The sequence below is a fragment of the Artemia sp. Qi Xiang Cuo genome, chromosome 9 (assembly GCF_049724085.1).
Source record: "Artemia sp. Qi Xiang Cuo chromosome 9, ASM4972408v1, whole genome shotgun sequence".
In the NCBI taxonomy this organism is placed as follows: Eukaryota; Metazoa; Arthropoda; class Branchiopoda; order Anostraca; family Artemiidae; genus Artemia; species Artemia sp. Qi Xiang Cuo.
In genome coordinates, this window is record NC_142802.1 from 71,410,333 (window position 1) to 71,436,065 (window position 25,733).

The 25,733-nt window shown below is 35.9% G+C and overlaps 1 protein-coding gene across 1 annotated transcript in view; it reads left to right on the forward strand.

Annotated features, from left to right (window-relative positions):
- Window positions 1-25,123, forward strand: part of LOC148948997 (zinc transporter ZIP1-like) — a 51,493-nt gene extending 26,370 nt beyond the window's left edge. Inside the window, exons 3-7 of the mRNA XM_089094168.1 lie at window positions 5,942-6,195; window positions 8,135-8,273; window positions 15,429-15,605; window positions 17,072-17,303; window positions 22,854-25,123. Of these exons, the coding sequence (XP_088950294.1) occupies window positions 5,942-6,195; window positions 8,135-8,273; window positions 15,429-15,605; window positions 17,072-17,293 (792 nt within the window). The 3' untranslated portion in view covers window positions 17,294-17,303; window positions 22,854-25,123. The remainder of the gene's footprint in view (window positions 1-5,941; window positions 6,196-8,134; window positions 8,274-15,428; window positions 15,606-17,071; window positions 17,304-22,853) is intronic.
- The last annotated feature ends 610 nt before the right edge of the window (window positions 25,124-25,733 follow it).

The window sequence follows — 25,733 nt, forward strand, 5'->3', positions numbered from 1 at the left end:
CTATCTCGTACCCAAAACAACACCAAGAACATTGACCCCATTAACCACATGTTCTCCCTAATGACTCTATAGTCCATGAAAGTGACAAAGTTCCTGTTTTTCCATTCTCACTGACAAAATCCATAAAAACATCAAATAATTTGACCAACACACATAACCATCCATGAAAACATACAAAACTTTGACAAATTTTATTTTTTTCCATTCTCACTGATAAAAACCATAAAAAATCGAGTAAATCGACCTATACACATAATCATCCATGAACTGTGTAAAAAAAGTTATAGGTGGCAGCAGGGGTGACGGGTGGGAGTCAATAAGGCCCTTCTACTTCCAATCACTTTCGACTATAAAAAGGAAACAAGCCCTTTGAATTTCCAATCGAATGAGCCCTTTTTGAAGTTTCTACGACAAAGCTTTCTATAGAAAACCTTATATACCCCTAGGGCATAACTTACAACCCTTGCCCTGAGGGCTAAGGGGGAATGTCCTCCTCAAAAGATAATTTTTATCTGGAAATCAACTACGCTGAGCAAAAGGGCTATCTCAAAATTTTGATTGGATGTGTTTGGGGAAATGGTGGGCGTGAAAGGGGTATTAGTTGTCTTCCAATCGCTTTCGACTATTAAGACGGGCACTAGTCATTCCAATTTCCAATCGAATGAGCCCTTTTCCAAGTTTCTACGAAAACTTTCGAAACTAAGTGCCCTGGTCTAAAGGAAAACATAAATAATACATTGTGCCAAAATCGTTCTTTACTTAGGCAGCGCAATTGCACTGCCTATGATGAAGGGGCCCAAAATTTTTTCATAACTGAAGGTAAAGCAACGAATGGGGCGCAAGATATGAAGGTGTTGAGAAACAGTCCCAAGATGGCGGAATATGGGTGGGGTGTGCCTTATGGGCAAAATGTTTCCTTGCAAGGGTTTGTAATTGCATTCTTTTGCAAAGTGGAGGCACAACTTAACTCTCCTCTATTGTTTCTAACCTTGCTTTTTTTTAGAAGGAGAGAATACGGAACCTTAGCTTCTTTGACAATTATTCGCTGGGCTCTTTTTTGTATGGATTAATTAAAAAAAACTTTTTCTACAAAATAAGTTTTTCAAAGAAAAGTAAAGAACTCCGTTTAACAAAAACTAGCAAAAATAAAATCAAATAATCTGCCAAGCGTGAAACTACCACAAATCAGCATCGATAAATAAATGAAACCCAAATCGAACAGATATTGCAATAAATAACTGAGTCAAACTCAAAACGAGCAGAAATTAACATAAGTTGGGCGCAAAACCCCTATGCCTTCCCAAGGCCAGAAGAAAATTTGCACTTTACTAAAAAAATATAAATGTTTTACGTTATAACTTTAATAAATCAAATAATATTAACCTTTTGATTACTAAATATCAGTATATGTATATTAAACTGACAACGCACATTCATTTGTATTTTTAAAGTAAAGTGCAAAGTGCAAAAGAGGGGTTGTCATCCTTAAAGACCTAATTTCAAAAACTCTCGACTACGTTGAATAAAAGGGCTATGTAACATATTTTATTGGATGTGTTTAGGAGGAAGGTGGGGGCGAGGGGGGGTGTAGCTGTCTTCAAATTACTTTTAACTATTAAAGAGGACGTTAGCTCTTTGAATTTCAAATTGAATGAGCCCTTTTTCAAGTTTCTAAAACAAAGATTTCAATAAAAAACTTATATGCCACCAGGGCATAACTTATAATCCTTGCACTGAGGGTTGTGGGAGAGTGTCTGAGGAAAAGGTGGGCGTGAGAGGGGGTTAGTTGCCCTCAAATCACTTTCGGCTATTAAAAAGGGTACTAGCCCTTCGAATTTGAAATTGAATGAGCCCTTTTTCAAGTTTTTACGACAAAGATTTCAGTAAAAACCTCATCTCTATGTGTATCTATGTGTATTATCTCTATGTGTGTCGTCTCTCTGTGTGTGTCGTCTCTACGTGTGTGTCGTCTCTGTGTGTGTGTCGGCTCTGTGTGTGTATGTCGTCTCTGTGTGTTTGTCGTCTCTGTGTGTGTGTCGTCTGTGTGTGTGTGTCGTCTCTGTGTGTGTGACGTCTCTATGTGTGTGTCGTCTGTGTGTGTGTGGTGTGTGTCGTCTCTCTGTGTGTGTGACGTCTCTGTGTGTGTGTCGTCTCTTTCTGTGTGTCGTCTGTGTGTGTGTGTCGTCTGTGTGTGTATGTCGTGTGTGTGTGTGTGTCGTCTCTGTGTGTATGTCGTCTCTGTGTGTATGTCGTCTCTATGTGTGTGTCATTTCTGGTTTATGTTAGGTTATGTTAGGGGGATCAGTTGCCCTCAAATCACTTTCGACTATTAAAAAGGGTACTATCCCTTACAGTCCCAACTTATATGAGCCCTTTTTCAAGTTTCTACAAAGAAGATTTTAATAAAAACATTATATGCCCCCAGGACATGACTTGTAATTCTCGCATTGAGAAGTTTGGGGAAGTATCCTCGTCGAAATTACACTTTCACCCTCAATATCAACAACTCTGGATAAAATTGCCATCTTAAAATTTTTATTGGATGTGTTTGGAAGAAGGATGGGTGTTGGGAGGGGGGGCTATTTGCCCTCCAATCACTTTCGACTATTAAAAAGGGCACTAGCCCTTTTTAATAGGGCATAGCCGACAACGCCCGGGCCTAGCCGACAACGCCTACTTTAAAATCCTTATATGCCCCCCGGGCGTAACTTAAAACCCTTGCCCTGAGGGTTGTGGGGGAGTGTCCTCCTCAAAAACATATTTTCTATTTGACAAATCAACTACGCTGAACAAAATGGCTATCTCAAAATTTTGACTGGATGTGTTTGGGAGAATGATCGGCGTGGGGGGGGGGGAGGGGCTAGTTGCCCTCCAATCACTTTTGACTATTAAAAAGGGCACTAGCCCTTTGTATTTCCAATCGAATGAGCCTGTTTTGACGTTTCTGCGACAACGCCTTCTATAAAAACCTTATATACCCCCGGGGCATAACTTAAAACCCTTGCCCTGAGGGTGGTGGGGGAGTGTCCTCCTCAAAAACGAATTTTCTATCTGGAAATCAACTACGCTGAACAAAATGGCTATCTAAAAATTTTGATTGGATGTGTTCTGGGGAATGATGGGCGTGGTGGGGGGCTAGTTGCCCTCCAATCACTTTCGACTATTAAAAAGGGCACTAGAACGCTCAATTTCCAATCGAATAAGCCCCTTTTGAAGTTTCTACGACGACCACTTCCATATGAAGTGCCCAGCTCTAAAGGAAAAAGTGCTCAGCCCTCAGTGCCCAGCTCCTCAAAAACATATTTTCCATCTGGAAATTGACTACGCTGAACAAAATAGATATCTAAAAATTTTGATTAGATGTGTTTGGGGAAATGATGGGCGTGGGGGGGGGGGCGAGTTGCCCTCTAATTACTTTCGACTATTAAAAAGGGTACTAGCCCTTTGAATTTCCAATCGAATTAGCCTTTTTTTGAAGTTTCTACGACAACGCCTTCTACAAAAACCTTATATGCCCCCAGGACATAAGTTAAAACCCTTGCCGTTGAGGGTAGTGGGGGAGTGTCCTCCTCAAAAACATATTTTCCATTTGGATATCAACTACGCTGAACAACAGGGCTATCTCAAAATTTTGATGGGATGTGCTGGGGGGACTAATGGGCATGGGGGGGGCTGGTTGCCCTCTAATCACTTTCGACTGCTAAAAAGGGCAGTAACCCTTTCAATTTCCAATTGAATGAGCCTTTTTTGAAGTTTCTACGACAACGCCTTATATAAAAACCTTATATGCCCCCGGGGCATAACTTAAAACCCTTGCCCTGAGGGTTGTGGGGGAGTGTCCTTCTCAAAAACATATTTTCTATCTGGAAACCAACTACACTGAACAAAATGGCTATCTCAAAATTTTGATTGGATGTGTTTGGGGGAATGATGGGCGTGGAGGGGGGGGGGGCTAGTTGCCCTCCAATCACTTTCGAAGATTAAAAAGGACATTAGCCCTTCGATTTTCCAATCGAATGAGTCTGTTTTGAAGTTTCTACGACAACGCCTTCTATAAAAACCTTATATGCCCCCCAGGGCATTACTTAAAAACCTTGCCCTGAGGTTTGGGAGGGAGTGTCCTCCTCAAAAAGATATTTTCTATCTGGAAATCAACTACGCTGAACAAAATGGCCATCTCGAAATTTTGATTGGGTGTGTTTGGGGGAATGATTGGCTTGGGGGGGGCTAGGTGCCGTCCATTACCTATTGACTATTAAAAAGGGCACTAGCCATCCCCAAGTGCCAATCGAAAGAGCCTTAGGCGAACATTCTACAACAACTTTTTCTATACGAAGTGCCTGTCGAAGAAAAAAAAAACACATTGTCGCCACATCGTTCTTTATTTAGGCAGCGCTAGCGCGCTGGCTATGATTTAATTGTCTCTGATTCTTCGCGGGAAATGCCAGGGTGTCAAACTGGACAAGCTTATTCAAAATGCGGGCGGACAATGGGAGTATAGATTTTTAAAGAATGGGAAGGGAGACGCTAACGATGTCTTTCATGATATGGATTCCAGTCAGGGTGTTTCTAATTACTTAATTTTAAACAAGGGTCTATGGAGTGACTGTTCAAGCTTAGTCACAGTCGACCCAGCTCCAAATGGGTACCTGGAGAAACATGGGGAAGTTAAACAGGGAGAATGTATAAAAGCGCAGGATGGCTGGCCTCCCACACTTTATTTCACTTCCTGGCTGAAGTGCTAAAATACGGAGATCAGCCCCGAGGGTAGGGACTGTAAAGTCCTGTGTTGTATTCTTTACTACTTTCACCTTTGAATGATCATGGATGTGTTTAGGTTTTTTTCCGAGGGGTAACCATATCAAATCATTGGTCCTATAACATCAGAGGAAGACTCTTTCGAACGTAAGTTAAAAAGTTCTAGTGCCCTTTCTAAAGTACTTAAAATTTCTAATTACTCCAAAAAATTGTGTCACATCAGAGTGGCTTTTTCTGGGATTTACTTTGGCACAAGACACCAATTTTGCCCCAGAGTGGGAGAAAAAAAGCTATTGATGGAATGAAGGAGGGCCAGATTGTTTTGCGTTATTTATTTAGCCAGAACCCCGTAATTCTAAATAATTTTTCTTTATTAAGATATTTTTCTTGGACCACAGACAAATTTTTTCATGGTCCAAGGGTCTTTCTTCCTCTCCATGCTTTTTGTGACAAAACTGAAACTTGTTTTGTTGCTTTTTTTGATTTGGGATGGTTGATGTAGATATTTTGTGTTAGTAAGTGATACAAGTTTTACGCAGGCGTATATTGCTTTCCTTCCAACGTATCAGGGGGATATCGCTATAATTAGTCAAGGGGTACGCGCTTTTTTTAAGAGAAGGTCCAGGCCATAGTATCTCAATTTATGCGCTTTTTATTGTTTTTTTTACGCCAAATTGGGAGGAGCATTTCAACTTTTTTCAAATTCTAATACCAATTTTCTTAAATCCTGCTCTTCACTCTGAAAGATCTGGCTTTGTTGTCCCATTTTTTTAAAGTAATGTCATGTGAAGTATAGTTTGAACCGATTTATAACCCTTCATAAAGTTTCATTTAGTGCGTCCATTTTTTTTTTATTTTTAAACTTTACTAGGGTTTTTGAGGCTGCTAAATTTGTCCTTGTATTTGAATAGGAGTAATATTTTGTTTTAAAAAGAACTGATTGTATTACAATTTCCTTCATCTTCCCCTCCTCTGGAAAAAATCTTGGATTATTTAAAATCCAATATTATTCTTAAATTAATATTTACCGATATATTTATGCAATATTTTTTAAAAACAATCTTTAAACATTAATAGTTGTTCATTAATTTGTCAGTATTTCTGTTGGTTTTATCTCCCGTCCATCCTCCTCCTCAAGTTTAAACCATGAATTTATTTTTTGAGACAACAAATATTTTTTTAGGTCCTTGATGATCTGAATGTATCAACAAAATTCCCAATTGCAGAGTTTCTTGTGGTTATTGGTTTCTTTTTAGTGCTTATAACAGAGCAGATTGCTTTGGACTATCAAGGAGTTGGCAAAAAAGAAGAAAGAACACCTTTACTTCATAATCATGCTCATAGGGACTATCAAACCTACTCATCCATAGAAGATATGAGAGTAACTAGTACAGTAAGGGATAGGTCACTAGGCAACGAAGATGATGGATTGTTAAGGTAAACCTATTTAACCTATAACCTATTCCCTCTACGGCTGGCCCAAAGGACCCTCTCGGAAAAATGGAAAGACTGGTGTTAAAAGCTAATTTTTTCGTGTCATATCCTCCCAGATTATGGAGTTTGTGCCCCCATTTAGATTACAAAATCGGTGAAAATCAAACGAAAGTCACATATGTAAAAGGGTAGTATTAAAACGTTTTTTGTCTGAAATTAAAAAATTAGCATAAACGTTCAGAGTTCACCATATTCTATAGAGCTCTATATCTACCTCTAAATCTTGGAAAAGTACTGGGAATGCAAATATAGAAAAGACTAGAATAGTTATCTGGGGCAAGTGAGTGGATGTTGGGACTCCAAGCCAGTTCTCACAAGGGCAGAAATGCAACAGACAGCTTGCCTGTCCTTGCAGGTGAAGTTAGACAAGCATTGGCAGACAAAAGATCCCGGTTGTGATCATGAACGAAAATAGAGGTTTATTGAAGTTATGTGGTCGATGAGATTTCTGTTGGTTTCTGACTTCCTTAGCAAAATTCCTCTCTGAAAAGAGCTTTAAGGTACAGGTCAACGGAAACCTGTTCAGACGGAATTCTTTGAGTTCTGAACCACTGTATTAGCTGTCAAAAACCCTTACAATAGCAGCAAGGTGCAACAAACTCCAAAGTTCAAGCGCATGGTCAAGGCCACCCAGCACGCATTTTGTGACGAGGGTAATTCTAGGAGTAGCCATATTCAGTCATGGGGGAGATTCTACCAAGAAATTCTTTTTCTGGTATATAGGCCTAGGCAGAATATACTTCAGCAGGTATATTCAAAAAAGGTCCTCAGTACAGCCTATGACAGCCAACAAAATGTAACTACATTAAGATACTGTATGGTCATGCTACTTGCAGAAAAACCACTCTACCCCTTATTTTGCAAGAGACAAAAATACTGAATACACCACAGAATTAACCCTGAAGCTTTTCCAACCTGAAAAATCGAGCATAAAATGAGACGTCACCTAGCTATTAGCTGTGCCAAGCATTCTTTCATTAGCAGATGAGATACAAGAATTAAATTAAGGTCACTGTCCAACCAAACGCCTAAGAGCTTGACAGAGTCTTTGGTGCTCAGTTCCATGTCAGTGTAGTCAGTTGGATTCAAATTTAGAAGGCAATTGACATAGGGTAAGCTTGGTAAGCTTCACTTTACCAAGGCTGTGTTTCAGTGTCTCAATTAAGGGACCGATGTTAAGTTTTCTAATCAGGGTATTAATAGGTTTCAAACTTACAATAGTTAAGTGATCAGCAAGACTGAAGCGATTTTGATAATTGCTCATAAGACTATTGAAAATAATCAGAAGAGATAAAGAGCCTAAATTAGTTACCTGAGAAGACCCACACTAAATGCTGCTTCAACGCTGCTTGTCTGTATTTGAGAGAAGGGCAAACTCCTGATCAGACAGAAAACTGCCTATCATTCTTGCACTGAACTTCGCCAAGTTTTATGAAAATCTAGCCAAATTAGTTAATCAAATTTCTCTTTTTTGAGTCACTTTTTACTTGTATTTCTTAAAAAAGAATTGCGCGAAACAGGCTAAACCGTTTTTTTTTGCGATAGACCACGGGGAAAAAGTAAATGTAAAATTTAAAGATTCTAGTCAATTTAGCCAAAACCTAGACTAAATTGCAGACGCCAATAAAGCACCATCAAGTGAAGTTAGGAAGATGAAAAATAAGTAAGAATTGCGTCGTCATATATTTTTTTTTAAGAAGTGAAACTGCGCTCTTACCTGTTTTGTTTTCAGGCCCAAAAATACAGGTATTTATTAATTAAAAGCAGTTTATTATAAGGTGAATTGTAGGAATAGTCCCCTCTTCCAGAGGGGGAATTTTCGCACGTCCCTAATGCTTATGTTTGACTGTTGATTAATATTTACCAATTACTTCCTTTTCAGTGAAGGTCAAGTGGAAGAGCATGAACATAGCATACACCAGGACCCTGCTTCACATTCATCCCTTAGAGCTCTACTCTTACTTGCAGCTCTTTCTGTGCATTCAGTTTTTGAAGGGCTTGCTATCGGTCTGGAAAGTAAGGTAAAAAAAATACTATTACTATCCCATTAAAATGATGGCAATTGATCGCGGCAACTGGTCGATGGCAACTGATTGCGGTTTTATCGATGTTTATTAAATCAATAAATAAATATTTATATACATGAATATGGACATCGATTTATTGAACTCGATCTCAACTTTTCTGGCACCAAATAATTCATGGTGATCGATAAAACGTGTTTTTTTTCGGTAGATTAGTATTGCTTGTTGAAATTTTTTAATGTCAGAAGAAACCAAACCGAGTCCCTAAACCCCTGCAGATTTTCTCTATTGATGTTTTGTTTTATCTATATGCTTGAAAATTGTATCATCTAAAGGTTGAATCAAGTCAAAAAAAATACTGGGCTATCTGGTGATCAAAATTTTTTGTTAAAGGCTGAACGCAGGGATCGGCCGCAGTCACTTTTTTCATTTTTGTCACCTTTTTTAAGACGTGTCACATTTTGTCACTTTTTCAATCGTTGAAATGCCAAATAACGGTGCTAGCTCAACAGGCAGATAAGACAAAGATATTCAAAAGCAGAAAGAGGCATTATAAAATTCTCTGAGTTGCCGCCACAACTCTAAGCGAGGACAATTTTCTTAGAAAGCGAAGCTAATTATGCAGAGACAGTTAAAACGAGAACTGAATATAAAGAATCAAAAGAAAAAAAAACCAACCCTTTTTCCAGAAGAGGAAATCCTAGAATTGTGCATGACTATTATCATTTGTTTTGGCATCTGGAAAAGTCTTTTGCTATGTCCTATTAAAGCTTAATAATTAAGCAACAGCAAATTATGAAAGCAAGGCCATTGGTAGATCTAGTGAGGTGCCATACCCCCTCCCTCTGGCTCCAAACATACCCTGAACAAAACAAATTTTGATTAGCCACTGACAATAAGCTTGGTAACTAGACTGATTAAAATAATTTTAAATAGTCTTAACACAACTCTGAAACATTCTAAGTTTATACCAAACTTGAACGCAGCCCAAAACTGGAAAGAAAATGAAAAGAATAGTGAGGGTTAGCTTAATGAGTCATATAAAATGCTCTGTGATAAAAGTTTTACGTAATTTGCAAGTTTGTGGCAATATTTACAACATAACAACAAACATTGCTTTACATTCTTTTTATAATGCGAATACAGTTCTTTTGATGTCCTTCAATTTTCTCAAAACTCACTAAGAATTTCACGACAAACAGTTCTTAACAGAGATTTGGTATTTTTTTGGATAGGGCTATTCCTAAGTTATCAGAAGAAAAACAAAGGTCCTACATCAAATTTTGAAGGAATTTTCATGGCCCAAAAAAGAGTATGAAAGAGGAAAAATTCAGGGGAATATTTTTTCAATTTTTTCAAAATCAAAATTTTGAGATAACCATTTTCTTTAGCGTAGTTGATTTCCAGATAGAAAATTTGTTTTTGAGGAGGATACTCCTCCAAAACCCTCGGGGCAAGAATGAGCCTTTTTTCAAGTTTCTACGACAACGCCTTCTATAAAAACCTTATACGCCCCCAGGGCATAACTCACAACCCTTGCCCTGAGGGCTGTGGGGGATTGTCCTCCTCAAAAAAATAATTTCTATTTGGAAATCAACTACGCTGAACAAAATGGCTACCTTAAAATTTTGATTGGCTGTGTTTCGGGAAATCGTGGTCGTTGAAGGGGTGTTAGTGGCCTTCCATTCATTTTCGACTATTAAAAAGGGACAACTTCTTCGATACGAAGTGCCTTGCTCTAAAGGAAAAAAATACATTGTGCCAACATCGTTCTTATATGCCCTCAGGGTATAACTTAAAACCCTTGTTTTTATAGAAAGCTTTGTCGCAGAAGCTTAGAAAACGACTCTTTCAACTAGCAATTCAATGGGAAAGTGCTCTTTTTAATAATCGAAAATAATTGGAAGGCAACTAACGCCCTTCTAACTCCCAACATATCCCCAATCAAATCCAATCAGAACTGTGAGATAGCTCTTTAATTCAAAGTAGTTTAAAGTTCTGGAAATTAGGTCTTTGAGGATTACAACCCCTCACAGCCCTCAGGGCAAGGGTTGCAAGTTATGCCCTGGGGGCATATAAGGTTTTTTTAGAACGCGTTATCGTAGAAACTTCAAAAAGGGCTCATTCGATTAGAAATTGAAATGGATAGTGCACTTTTTAATAGTCGAAAGTAATTGGAAAGCAACTAACCCCTTCATGCCCTCCATTTCCCCAAACACATCCAATCAAAATTTGGAGATAGTCATTTTGTTCCACACAGTTTCAAGTTCAGGAAATTATACCTTTGAGCAGGACACTCCTCCCACAGTCTTCAGGGCAAGGGTTATAAGTTATGCCCTGGGGGCATATAAGTTTTTATTGAAATTTGTGTCTTAGAAACTTGAAAAAGGGCTCATTCGATTGGAAATTATAAGGTCTAATGCCCTTTTTAATAGTCGAAAGTGATTTGAGGGCAACTAACCTCCCTCTCTCGCCCACCGTTTCCCCAAATACATCCAATCAAAATTTTTAGATAGCCATTTTGTTCAGCGTTATTGATTTATAGATAGAAATTATGTTTTTGAGGAGGACACTCCCCCACAGCCCTCAGGGCCAGGGTTGTCAGTTACTCCCTGGGGGTATATAAGGTTTTTATAGAATGCGTGGTCGTAGAAACTTGAAAAGGGGCTCATTCAATTGGGAATTGAGAGGGCTAGTGCCCTGTTAAATAGTTCAAAGTTAATGGAAGGTAACTAACACCCCTTCCATGCCCACAATTTCCCCAAACATATTCAATCAAAATTTTGAGATAGTCGTTTTGTTACACGCAGTTTAAAGTTCAGAAAATTATACCTTTAAGCAGGACACTCCCCCCTCAGTCTTCAGGGCAAGGGTTATAAGTTATGCCCTGGGGGCATATAAGGTTTTTATTGAAATCTTTGTCGTAAAAACTTGAAAAAAGTTTCATTTGATTGGAAATTCAAAGGACTGGTGCCCTTTTTGTAGTCGAAAATGATTTGAGGGCAACTAACCCCCCTCTCACGCCCACCTTTTCCCCAAACACATCCAATCAAAATTTTGAGATAGCCATTTTATTCAACGTAGTTGAAAGTTTTGGAAATTAGGTGTTTAAGGATGACAACCCATCCCCCCCCCCACAAACCTCAGGGCAAGGGTTGAAAGTTATGACCTGGGAGCATGTAAGGTTTTTATAGAAAGTGATGTTGTAAAAATATCAAAAAGGGCTCATTTAATTGAAAATTGAAAGGGCTAGTGCCCTTTTAATAGTCGAAAGTGATTGAAGGGCAACTAACCCCCCTCTCACGCTCATCATTTCCCCAAACACATTGAATCAAAATTTTGAGATATCTATTTTGTTCAACGTAGTCGAAAGTTCTGGAAATTAGGTCTTTTAGGATGATACCCCCTCAGAGCCCTCAGTGCAAGTATTTTAAGTTATGCCCTGGGGGCATATAAGGTTTAAATAGAAAGTTATTGTAAAATTTCAAAAAGGGCTCCTTTGTTTGGAAATTGAAATTGTCCTTTTTAATAGTTGAAAGTGAGTGGAGAGTAATTGACCCCCTCTTACGCCCACCTTTTCCCCAAACACATCCAATTAAAGTTTTTAGAAAGCCATTTTGTTCAACGTTGTTGAATGTTTTGGAAATTAGATCTTTAAGGATGAAAACCCCTCCCCCCACAGCCCTCAGGGCAAGGGTTGTAAGTTTTTATTGAGTAATACAAATGAATGTTCATTGTCAGTTTAATATACATATACCGATATTTAGTAATTAAAATGTTTATATTATTTGATTTATTAAAGTTATAAAAGTAAAAACATTTATATTTTTTTCAGTAAAGTGCAAAATTTTGTTCTGGCCTTGGGAAGGCATAGGGGTTTTGAGCCCAACTTGTGTTAATTTCTGCTCGTTTTGAGTTTAACTCAGTTATTTATTGTAATTTCTTTTCGTTTTGGGTTTCATTTATTTATCGATTCTGATTTGTGATAGTTTCCCGCTTGATAGATTATTTTATATTATTTTTGCTCATTTTTGGTTTAATGGAGTTCTTTACTTTCCTTTGAAAAGCTTATTTTGTGGAAAAAGTTTTTTATAATGAATAAGAGTCAAAAGGGACCGGAGGGCAACTATCTTCCTGCCCTCTTTACCTCAAATCCATCCTATCGAATTTTGTTATAGCCATTTTGTTAAAATAAGTCAAAAGATCAGATAACAAACCTCCAGGGTCAACACAACCCCCCAGAGCCCGGGGCAAGTGTTCTACGTTATGCCCAGGGGGCATCTAAAATTTTTATTTGAAGGTTTTTAAAATAGTTCAAAGATCAGATAAGCCCGACTCCAACCCCCATTCAAAAAACTTATGAATGATATTTTATTCCAAAACTTAAGGGAGCTGATCCCTGGCCCTCCCTGCATGACCTGACCCCTATATAAAAAAAACTGATTAGCGATATTTTATTTCAAAATTTGCTGGAACTCACCCCTGGCCCTCATGACCCGACGCCCCCCCCCCCAAAAAAAAAGAACAACTTATTAATGATGTTTTATTCCAAAAAATTATGGGAGCTGACCCCTGGTTCTCCATGCCCTGATACTCTTCCCTCCCCCGAAAAAATCATCAATGCTAAATCATAGGAGCTGAGCCCTGGTACTCCCTCCAAGGCTTGACCCCCCCCCCCCAAAAAAAAAACAATTGTTAACGATATTTTATTCAAAAAATCATGGGAGCTCCCTCCATGGCCCAGATTTTCCTTTGTACTTCTAACAATATGGAAAATAAAATGAAAATTGCAGTGAAACCAGGGGAGGATTTACCAATAGGCCCACTAGGCCCTGCGGTTTCACTATTCCCGAAGTTTTGGGCATTTCTCAGAAAATCTTGCAAAAAGGGAGCAGCAAAACGCTTGGCGTTTTACTGAAAACGAATTATTTTGCAAATATTTTTTTTTTTGGCTTATTGCAACATTGAAAATGAACATAAAAATTACTGTAAAATTAAATTTATACCAATCGTATCTCTGTTTGCTATGATGTTTGTTTACTATGTTTATTTACTTTCTATTTTTTCTGGCTTTGATTTATACTTCAATAGCCAAATATTTTTGTTCGTTTTAAGCTTAATTTGCTTACTCAGCTTAAGCTTTACTCTTTTTAGGATTTCTTTATTCATTTATACTAGTAACTGTTGAATGTTTTTTGCTATGATTATTTCTTTAATTTCTGTTTTTGGGTTTCATTTATTCTTCCGCTGTAATTTCTGGTCGTTTTGAGTTTGAGTTATTGTAGGTTTCTATTTTTACTGATCTTAAGTTTAATATGGCTCTTACTTTTCCTTAAAAAACTTATTTTTTGAAAAAAAATTGTTTAGTTAAATTATGAAATTCCGGCTATTTCCCTGCTGCAGCGTTGATCAAAAGTTGGCAGTGGAAATTTCCATATTTGCTAAAATTGAATACAAACCTCCCCTTTAGAAAACCGGGATCAGTCACTCAGTCAATTCATAAGCCATACATGTGAGATGGGACAGTAGCGAACCACTTTGCCGGCTCACGCCCTTTCTTTCTGCTTTTGCAATCATAAATGATACAGATTCGCACCATTTTTCACAGTTGATTGAGCAACTGGGAAATATACAATGAATCGCTTAAACAAAAGAAATGGGAGGAGCTTTTATGCGCGCCAAGACTCTAGGTGACAGATATTTTTTAGGATGATCGTACTGTCTAGATATCTATACAGTGTTAAAGTTCTAATAATGTAATAATAATATAAATATTATAAAAAATAAATACAATTTCGTAAAGAGTGTTGTGAAGTTGGTGAGGTGAACTTGTAATTTTTTGGAAACTTGAAAAGCATTTTTAGTGGATTCTTTTTCCAGCACGTTTTATTTCATATTTTGCCTTGTTTTTCGTTTATTTGTTATTCTTCCAGACGAATGTACGTGTGTTGAAATAATTAAAAAAATTTATGGGAAATTTTATCTGTATAATCGAGGGTGTCAAGCTGAGGTAATTGTGTAGTTTTTGTCTTAACTTTAAATTATAGCATGTCAATTCTAGCGGTAAGATATCAAGAAATTGTGCGCACTTAGCAGCTTGCTGTGTTAAGGCTTATTTTCAACTATGTGATACTTATTTATCACATCAGATCGTTTTTTTATCAGATTTTATTGCGATACTTAGTTTCCTTCAACATTCAATTTTTTTTAACGATTTTCTTTATGAAGAAAAAAACAAAACAAAAAATAAAGAAAAAGCTTTATGTAGAACCTGTTTATACAAACATAATATATTTCTACGCAAAAATTAATTTTTATGAATATGGTGCGAGTTAATTCTGAGTATTAAATTGTTCAGCACCGCCATCTAATCTAATCTATATATATATATACATATATATACATATATATATATATATATATATATATATATATATATATATATATATATATATATATATATATATATATATATATATATATATATATGTATATATGTATATATATGTATATATATATATATATATATATATATATATATATATATATATATATATATATATATATATTCGATGTCTGAGGATTATTTTTTTCAAACCTTGGGAGCTTTTTGGGAAGTGCATGTTGGAATATTCTTAAATTCTTAGTGGTGGCCTTAATACAAAATTGGAGCCTGTTTAAAGCTAAAAAGAGAGCAAAGTCATCACTTCCGAAACATTCAATAGTATCAAGTAAGCATGCAAGATGGAGTAGGGTCGTGCCCACTCCTAACCAAATCTTGATCAAATCGTGCGATTGTTTATATATCTACTTATGTTTCCCATATAATATGCCTATTTTACAGGGTTTTCTTGAAGTTGTGCCCACTCCTCCGTATTAAAATCATGTATACCTGTCTGTGTAATATGTTTTGATATTTTGCTGCTTTTAAACTTTTTTTCGCTTTGTTTGGCTTCTATTGTAAATTTAAAGAAAAGTGAGGGGAGAATTTAAATACCTTTTTTGGCTCCCTGGTATGATTTGGATATTTGTATTTGCCCTCCTCACTACTGCCTGATATAATTAATGTATATTTCTTTATTTATAATTAATGTATATTTCTAATTAATTTTTAATTAATTAGTTAATTAATTAATGTATATTTTTTTATAGGTGGATACTGTGATGCAGATATTCGTTGCAGTAATACTTCATAAATGCGTAGTTGCTTTTAGTTTATCCATGAATCTCGTTCAAAGTCATCTATCCAAATGCGCCATTATGAGACTGCTTGTTTTATTCTGCTTGGCTTCGCCTATAGGTGTTGCTATCGGCATGGGAGTCTTGGAGGTAAGTGGACTAGACTTGAATAAACCAGGAAGATATGATCCTAAAGATTGCTTATTGCGTAACATGTATGCAGTGATGCATCTAGGATTTTTTCCAGGGGGTGGGGTTACAAAAAAAAACTCATCAGAAATGTGTATACATTATATTACGTTTTTGTGAATCGGAGAAATAATTTGGTGGGGGGGGGGGGGGTCAAACCCTGAATTCCTCCTCTCTGGAAATGACCTTGCGTAGCAAGGCGTTGTTTGATATTGATGTTTTTTTTTTTTAGCATTTTACCTCTTTGGAGACTTACCACGAGGCTCACCAGCCATGCTGTTGTGATTAGCTTTTAAATATGGTCTGTCTCTCCATCGTTAAATTCTATTAAATCAAGACAAAACTCTAAATAACTACCATTGCATTTAAGTTATTTTTGTTTTTTCTCACTAATGCTGCTGCTTAAATGTATACCTTCTGAATCTGTACGTTTATGCTTTCGGACCATTATCAAAGATAAAAGAGCGAAAAATCACGAAACCCCTGAGATACGAAGTCACGAAACACTAGAATTAAACTAGAATTAGAATTTAGCTAGAATTAAGCTAGAATTAGAGTTTACCTAGAATTAAATACTAATTTAAATTCAATAGACTCAGTTATAAGACTACTGATTGAATAAAGCCGGAAATACCAGGTCTAAGCAATAAAACATCAATTTGTACGGCCTAATCGAGAAGATCTGGCGTTAATTCATGCGTTTCTGTTAATATAGGCTGAACTTTTGGGTTAATTGAGTTATTCAACTTTTAAAATGTTTTGCGGCACACCGTGAAGGGGCGTTGGCTTCCTGGGCTGGGGTTTTAGGAATTTTTAATCAAACATTTACCATTATTCCGGCAATATTTTATTGATTGATTGATAATACATTTTATACTCTTCGTTCTTTCCCTTCTGATTCACTGAAGATCGGTTATACACTCTGATTAATTATTTACTTTTCACTTACCTAAAGCGGAATTGTTTTGCTGATGTATGATCGAAATGCAGTTACTTAGTCTATGTTATTTTTCTTGTTAATTCTATTTACTTACCTAAATAGTTTTCTAGTTAATTCTTGTTGCTTAGCTTATATTATTGTTCTAGTTAATTCTAGTTACTTAGCCTATATTATTTTTCTAGTTAATTCTTGTTGCTTAGCTTATATTATTTTTCTAGTTAATTCCAGTTACTTAGCCTATATTACTTAGCTTATGTGGTAGTTGGTTCTAACCGGGTATGACATGCCTTAGAGACGTGTCTGACCTTGGATTAGTGTCTTGAAGTCTAGCACAACAAATATAGTCAGCTCAAAGTCTACAAAAAAGTGAAGTAGCGTAAAAGGTTTTTTGAAGTTCCTCTGATAACACACTATCTCGAACAAAATTATTCATTGTGAAATGTGCTCTTGTTACTCTAATTACTATTAATCTTATCCATTTTTGAAGGTTGAAAACGATGTAGGTGCGGGTATTGCAACCAGTGTCCTCCAAGGCCTTGCATGTGGCACGTTTCTTTATGTGACGTTTTTTGAAGTTCTACCGCATGAATTGCAAATGCCTGATGGTCGAATGCTAAAGCTATTCTTTACAATTCTGGGATTTTCGACATCCTGTGGAATATTACTCCTTGATGCTCAAGCAAGGGGATTTCAAATGAATGCTAACTGATCAGCTCCAGGTAAGAATTCCTTGGTAAAGAATCACTTACTTTGTAACTATTAGTTTAATTTAATTTCTGGGGTGGATGCTCCTCATTTTACTTTATTTATATCTTATTATGATTTTCGTTATTTTATTTCGATTTTCGAATGGTTTAATTGCACAAAGAATCTTTTCCATTTTAATATATTCATACCATAATTTTTATATTATATTAAACGTAAGAAGTAACATAAAATGCATGCATATGCATATAGAAAGATATCTTTATGTAATTCAGCTACACTACACAGAAAGAATGCACAATAAGTTTGTTTCAGTAACTTTTATAGAGGGCATCACATCCAATACATCAGGTTTTTTTTAAGGATATAGGGAGTTTGTCTGAGTAGGAGCCACGTTGTTGACCTCTAATGGCAGTTGGCTCATCGTGCTGGAGTACTTATTCTTCCCTACTAAGCTGCACAATCATGCCAACAAAGGACCAATGATAGACAGAGCAGCCCTAAATACAAATTCTTCATGGTCTGTGTTTACATACCTGAGAAATTCTCTTATCCACTGTTGCGGCTTTTCTGCATTTTATTATGTCCACTCAGTAGCATTTTAAGCATACCACCAATATCAAGGAGAATTTGAGTTAAATAAGGATGGACGAAAGCAATAAAGCTTTCAACTTCAGTTAAAAAAGGTAAAATACAATCAATGCGAGAAACAGGCGAAATATAGGAAATACATAGACAAGATTATAGGACGAATTTGACGAAATTCAGGTTTAAGAGGGCAGTTGGTCAAAAACTTTAAGGGTAAGAAATGATAAAAAAAAGTCCTTTCCCGTGCCCCACCGTGGTTAAGCTTGGTGTCATGTAAAATTTTCAATGCATTCGTTTAATCAGAATCAGAAAGAGATTTGTCTTTTGAGCTACAATACCGCTACAAAACTGCTGCTTGGAAGAAAAAATTTTCAGCAATGCACACACCTAGGTACTTTACAAATCCATTTTCTGGTCTCTAAATCATGCCTCTAGTCCTTTGGAGACCTGTTAAAGAAGCTGGAGCTTTCCTACTCGTGAAAATAGCAAAACGTGGGATTTCTTAACATTCATAGTCACCTTGTTAGCATCCATCCGCAGGTAAACCATGGTCTGTTGCTGTCGATTAACCAGTACCTCAAAAACAGCATTAGCACATGCAATGACTGTGTTGTCTGCGAAGCCTTGCAACATTTCGTCAGAAATCGAATCCGAACTTGGGCCAGACAGTGAAGTTTGAGGGCACAAATTGCAGAACAAACTGGGGGAGGGCGGTCAAAAATAAACTGCAAGTCGTTAGTGTGAATAATAAATAAAAGAGGGTCAAGAATCGAACCTTGGAGCACTCCGCAATTCATTGTCTTCAAAGATGTATGATTATTCCCAATTGTAGTTACTCTATTTTTTAGATAACTTTGAATCCATGAAAAAAGATGGTGTCTCACCCCAATACGGTCTAACTTACCAAGCAGGATATTATGGGACATACAATCAAATGCCTTCTTTATGTCCAAAATTATTGCCATAGGAATTTCGCTCTGATCCATCATTTTATTTATAAACAGGGATAGCGAAGCAAGAGCATTTTCTGAAGAATGGCCGGGACGAACGCCAAATTGTCTCGAATTCAGATAACCCTTTAATTCCAAACAATTTGCAAATTGTTTATGCATTGGTTTTTCAAAAATTTTAGAATTAGTAGATAAAAATGAAATCGGCCTATAATTACACACATCTGATGGATCCCCTTTAAAAAGAGGAATTACTATTGCTTTCTTTAGATCCTCCGGAAAAGTACCTATTTCATACGAAATGTTCAACAAAAAAGTAAGTGGTTTAACCAGAACTTGAGCACTTTCCTTGACAGTTTTGGCATTAAATCCATTATGTCCTGATGAAGAACCACTTTTCATATTCTTAATTATATTCAAAACGTCATAATCAGAAACTAGAATAAACCTCATCAAATCCCTGCACGAAGGAGGAAGAAAATGTTTATAGTAGTGACGAGAGATCGGAACTTCATCTATCGTTTCCCTCCCAACCTCACTAAAAAAAGATGCTAAAACCCCTGAAATTTCACTTTCATTCTCTATAGCAACACCCTTTTTGATCAGTTATTTTGGCATATCAGAACTTTTAAGGTCAGGTTTTAAAACTGATTTTATTACACTCCATATTTTTTTTAGCAGTGATCCCACTAGTCTGGAATTTATTGAAAAAAATCTTTTCCTTTTCTTTTCTTAGAATTTTACGAAGCAAGCTTTTATATTTTTTATATCCTTCTAATGAACATTTCGTTGGTTCACTTAAATAATTCTTCCACAAGAAGACTTTTAGAAACCGACGGTCGCCGGGGGAAAATCTTCTTGGCGTTACGGATTACACTCTTTTATTTACGGATTTTATTATTATCTTATTGTCTCATTATTACGGATTACAAAGCATTCTTCCATTTTTTCCATAATAATACAATGAAACAGCTGGAAAGCGGTATCCACATTATTCTCTTCATTCAATGACGACCAATCTATTTTACCCACTTCCTCTTTACAAAGTTTTGTATTATCATCCGATAAATTCAGAAATTTCAAATTTTGGTTAATCTGGTGACTAAAAATTTCATGTTCTTGAACTGAATACGATGCCAAAATGGGGTGATAATCAGACATCTCTGAAACTAAAATGGATGCAGAAGTCTGGAAACTTGAACAAAAAATATTGCCAATTATCTTTTGAGACCTTTTCGTCACGCGCTTTGGAAGAGTAATAATCGGACATGATCCGAATGCAGCCATCATAGAAAGAAAATCAACTGCATCTTTTTTAACGGAAGACCGAGATCTATATTAAAATCACCAAACAAGAACAACTCAATATATTCTGATTAGGGTATCCTTTCAAAAATGCTTTCCAGATGGGCCGAAAATTCCAGGATTGATCCAGAAGGAGGGTGATATATCTCACCAATTAGAACCTTTTTATTATGAGCTACATTGACTTCAATAAAAAGAGATTCAAAAACTCCTGATATTAGTCATCAGGTCATCTTTTCGAAACGAGTGTAGAGGATCACCTACATAAAAATGCTAGTCCCTCCTTTTCCTCTCTTTGCGATGAAGGAACTCTGAATGGTAATTTGGAAGATCGACCAGAGTAGACGTCTGTTGGTTTAGAAACGTTCCACACAAACCAAAAATTTTAGGCAAAAATTTGAGATTTCAAATCTCAAAAATTGAGATTAGCAGAAGCTAATCTCAAATTTCTATTTTGCTAAGACGTTTGCTGGGCGTGATAGCTACCTTTTACTAAAGAAAAATGTTTTCTGTGTGATGACATAAGAAATAACACTGATATGCTAAATGATCATGATGAATATCATGAATTTTCTTGGGGTGGGTAGGGCTAAAATTAGCAACCTCACCTATTAGCTGAATATCACTCATAGAAGAGCATAGCCCTTGAGAGTTTAGTTGAACTATAGAAACATGAGGCGAAATAAAGGATTCTGGTATCTGAAGCTGCAAAATAATAGGGGGATTTGGGATATTTATCACCTTGAAAAATCTGAAAATCATTACCTCTAATTACCTCACCATCAAATAGATGTGAGAGATCTAAACTTTCATTTTCTAGTATAGCAAAATTTATACCAGGCCTCTTTACGACTCCTGTTTACTACATTGTTCGACAAAACTCTTTTAACTTACAAGAATCTGGAGGTCTACCCGAGTTCACGCCGACAAGGAAGAGAAATATGTGAGGAAAAAAAACCGACTGAACTAATTTTGTAAAATAAAAAATAAAAACATATTTAAACAGAAAATAATACCTCGAAAAACACGTGAAGAAAACAGGGTACCACATCATAGATCGGGGACACTTTAACCGATAATTACGCCAATTAAACACACCACCAAAAAACCGCTATAATCAGTCACAAACTTTCACTACTGGATTTCGCGGATGTGAGATGGCTTACAGGAAATCATAACAAGCGTCGTTGTGTTTTTTCCATAACGTGTTTTGAGTTTTTTTTTTTTTTACTTCTAGCCACACCTTGATCCCTTTCTGCACAACTCTGCTTTCACTAGTTTTGTCACTCTTAGTAGAATTACGCAATTTGAAGCCCAAAGATAAAGGCTACTTTCGGCGCTTAGCAAGTTCCGGCGGTAGATTCACGGCCAGGCCAATTTCTGACTTTTTTAACTTACCGCAGTTTTGCATAATCATGTCACGATCATTAGGGCGAACGACAGTCACAAAGATAGGTTCTAAACTAGTCTTTGAACCCGAAGCTCTAGTAGAGCGATCACATCGATCACACCGAGTGCGATCGTGCGATCACGATCTTTCTTCGTGATTCTATAACATTTTTTCAATATCAATGCCTGAAACGTCTTGAATACAGAGTTTATCAGCAAATAATGATCTCACTGTAATTACGGGATCCTCGCTAGCCGATGATTTCTGAAGCCCATGAATAACTAGATTTGACCTTCTAGAATACAAGTTCATACTAACACTAGTTAATTTCAAACTCGCCAACTCTTTCCGTAGACACTTATTTTCATTTTCAGCAACTTCTTTTCTTGTTGAGGTTCGGAAATTATTGCCAGCATATCATTTATTCTTCGGTTGAAATGATCTTTCGTTAACGCCATCCTCACGTATGTCTGGTTAACCGTGCCCTTTCACTGTCCTCTTTAGCAAAACATCAAGCAATACTTCACAAAACAGTAAAATACTCCGGCGTCAACTAACAAAATATGCTCTCCGTCCCAGAGAACCGGACGCCTTGAGTGATTATTGGAAGGGATGAAAATCTCAAAATAGATACATCTCCAGAATCATAATTTTTTTAGGTTTCTTGCACTTCTTAAATGTTGTGTACTTTCAACAAACTATGGTACATCTGTACAAGTATATATGAGTGCTTTGTTGGAAGAATAAATGTTCTTTAAGTAGAATAAATGAGTCGCCTTACGTTTTTGATTCTGGCGTTATTATGGATCTTATAAAACAAAAATGTTTGGTTTTATGGACGCAATTTTATTTTTCAGTGACCCGAGATTTAATTTACTTCTCTCTCTTTCTCTCTTCTCTTCATTATATATCTATAACTATCAGCAGCATCTTGGTAGGATCTGCTGAATATAAGATATAAAGAGAATTAAAATAAAGAGAGATTCAAGGAAAATATTTAAAATTTTCACTGTTAATTTGCATTCTGTTCGTTTCATTTGATTTTTCCTATTTTCAGCAGTTTTATCTTAAAAAATCTATATCTAAAAAGTTAAAAAAAAGTATTATAAAAAAGTAAAATCTTAAAAGGTGATCATATTATTTTCTTTTCACAAGCTTAGCTAACTATCAGTAGGATAAGTGATATTTTGATATTTCGGTAATTATACAAGAATTGTTTCTCTCTGGCTACACCTTACTTTACCTCATTATTATACCTTACTTTCCTTTCTTTTAGTTTCTCACGAATGGAACTAAATAGTTTATAGCCTAACCTGATTTATATCCCCTAGGTTAAACTATGAAGTGGCGCCATGGAGCGGAAATCAATTAATTCCTTATAGAGCAATTTCGGACAAAATGGAAATGTAAATGTTTCTCATTGATTGATCATCTTTCTTTTACTCTTGAATTTCTCTTTTTTCCAGCGGTTGTACACTTTAATTTGCATAATTTTAGTATCTTTTCATTAAACAGACTCAATAAGAAATCACTGTTTTTTAATAGTTTATTCCCAATTAATAAATATGGTGTGATAATTCGAAAGTTGTTATGGGACGTATTTTGTGAAACAGGGGTTTGTTTCTGTTATCCCTTAAGTTACCACGTTGGAACGATTGCCCCTGTTTTCGTTTCAGTACCTTTTTCTGGTTCAAAATTCTTAAGAGTTCTTTTTTTCCCAAAATGTGTCATCTCTCTTTTCATCGCTTACAGAAACAGTCGGAATTCATAGCTTTTCATATCACAATTAATTTTTTCGCATCTTGGAAGGGTAAATTTTTTTCTGTTGACAGATAACTAGCCGTCAATAACAATCGAAAAATCCGATTTGGAGGATTTTGTGTGAAAATGAGCGTCGAAATATCTTAATTGCGCGGTATTATCTTAATTATTATTAATTATTATCGCAAATATCTTAATTGCGCGGCTATATACCAATATAGCCAAGAATATTTTCATGATGTAATAGAATAGTACTGCAAAATTACAAAAGAATATTGTGTCACTAGAAGCAAAATTGAAGAATGTTCGTAAAACATTTAATTGTACAAATTTAATTTACAATCTTTAGGATTTTTTTTCTTTCTTTTGTTTTCGCAACAATAGAAGTAAATGGACAATTTGGAGGAAAACAGTAAAAATTGACAATTTTTGGTGGCCCTTTTCTTTTTTTGGAGGCAATCGCGCTCATTTTGCTGTTTTTAGCCCTGTTTTAGCCCTGATTTAACATATCGTCTTTTAAATTACACTTTTTAAAATATTAGATGGGCTGAGTTAATACACTTGGGTCAACTCCAATATGTTCTAGTTGTTCTCAAAAAGTCTGTAATAATTCGTCTGACTTAACGCCGTTGGAATTACTGCACATAGAATATTAGGTGATCTGATTTCACATACTTTAATCAACTCTAATCCATCTTATTTCCTCCTGAAAAATCCCCAATTATCCATCTAATATAACACCTTAGGAATTAGTGTTGCTAAATCTTAGGTGATCTTAATTCGTGAATTTTAACCTATTCTAATTTTGTTTAATTTTTTTCTGATATAACCCGTAATAATTCATCTAATAAAACACCTTTGAAATTATTGTAACTAGAATATTAGTGGATCTGAATTCGCGCACTTTCATCAACTATAACCTGTTTTAGTTCTTCTCCAAAAGTCCCTAATAATCCATCTAATAAAACGCCTTGTGGATGACTGTAGTAAGAATATTAGGTGATCTGAATTCGCGACTTTTAATCAACTCTAATTTCCTTTGTTGTCTTCTGATATAGCTTAATTGTAGTTTCTTATTCAGGACATACTGATAATAGTCATTAATTTTTTGTAGTGATGTCCAGCTTTTTCAAATAATCTCTTATATTTCCCATACAATTCATTTTTTTCTTTCTTTTTTTTTTTTGGGGGGGGGGGCTGTTTTTTTTGGTTTGTTGACCCTTCCAAAATGTAACAAACGTGACTTAAATTCCAGTAAACATTGTCATTGTTAAATCAACTCTAGTTTGTTCTGTTTTCGTCTGAAAAAAGTCCCTAATAATTCTGCTAACATAACGCCTTATGAATTACTGTTGCAAGAATGTTAGGTAGCCTGATTTCGTGCACTTTAAGCAATCTCCAATTTATATGTTTTTCTCGGGAAAAGTTCCTAATATTTCATCTAACAAACGCCTTAGGAATTACCGTGGCTATAATATTTTGGGGGTCTAGATTCGGGCACTTTAATCAACTCTAGTTTGTTCTGTTTTCTTCTGAAAAAGTGCCTTATGACCCATCAAAATCCCGCTTTTGAACTATTGTCGCTAGAATATGAGATTTGCTGACTTGGTACACTTTAATTAATTTTATTCTTTCCGTTTTCTTAAAAAACAACCTATAATAATTCAAGTGTTACCAGCACTGTTTTTCAAGTCATCTCCAAGCCGGCTAATTAAAGTGTCCTCTGTCTTTTCTAACCTTTAAACGAACTTTTGGTTTCTCTGGAGTCTAATTAATTCCTAGTGTATTTATTTATCTAATTTATAATGCTTTGATTCTTAATAAATCAAACTTTAACCAGCATAGTTTTGCTTCTAGAATTAAAAATAGTAGTGCCTAAAAATCCCATTTTGACAGAAATAATATCATTAGGCCGTCCAGTTTAATATCCATTTGACCTCGACTGTGTTATCGTATCATTTTCAAAGTAAACAAAAATGAAGGGCATGTCGCTTCTGGTGAAAACAGTTTTCATGAAAAACAGTTTTTCATGAAAACATGAAAACAGTTTTAATTTTTTCATGCATGTATTACTTTGTATGAATGGAGTCTTGCTTGATAATATCATCGAATTGGTAAAGCCCTGTCTTCATTATGGCTTTTTTCAGGCGAAGTCAGCCAAGCAAAAACAGCTTTATGTTCATCGAAAACAGACTTTTCTGAAAAAGCTCACTTCAAATGTGCCTGATTTGCCTTTTTGAGTATTAAAAAGTGCCAATAGGGACTGGGGCTGCATGAAAGAGTAAAAAACATGGGTGACTTTGCCTGAAAAAGCCATAATGAAGACATGGACTAACCTAGTTTAATTTTTATTACGCATAAGTTGTTTAATACAATACTGTAAAAGTAGACAAAATGAAGGATTTGCAACTTGTGTTCAAGAAATAATGATTTGTGGATCTGTGTATTAC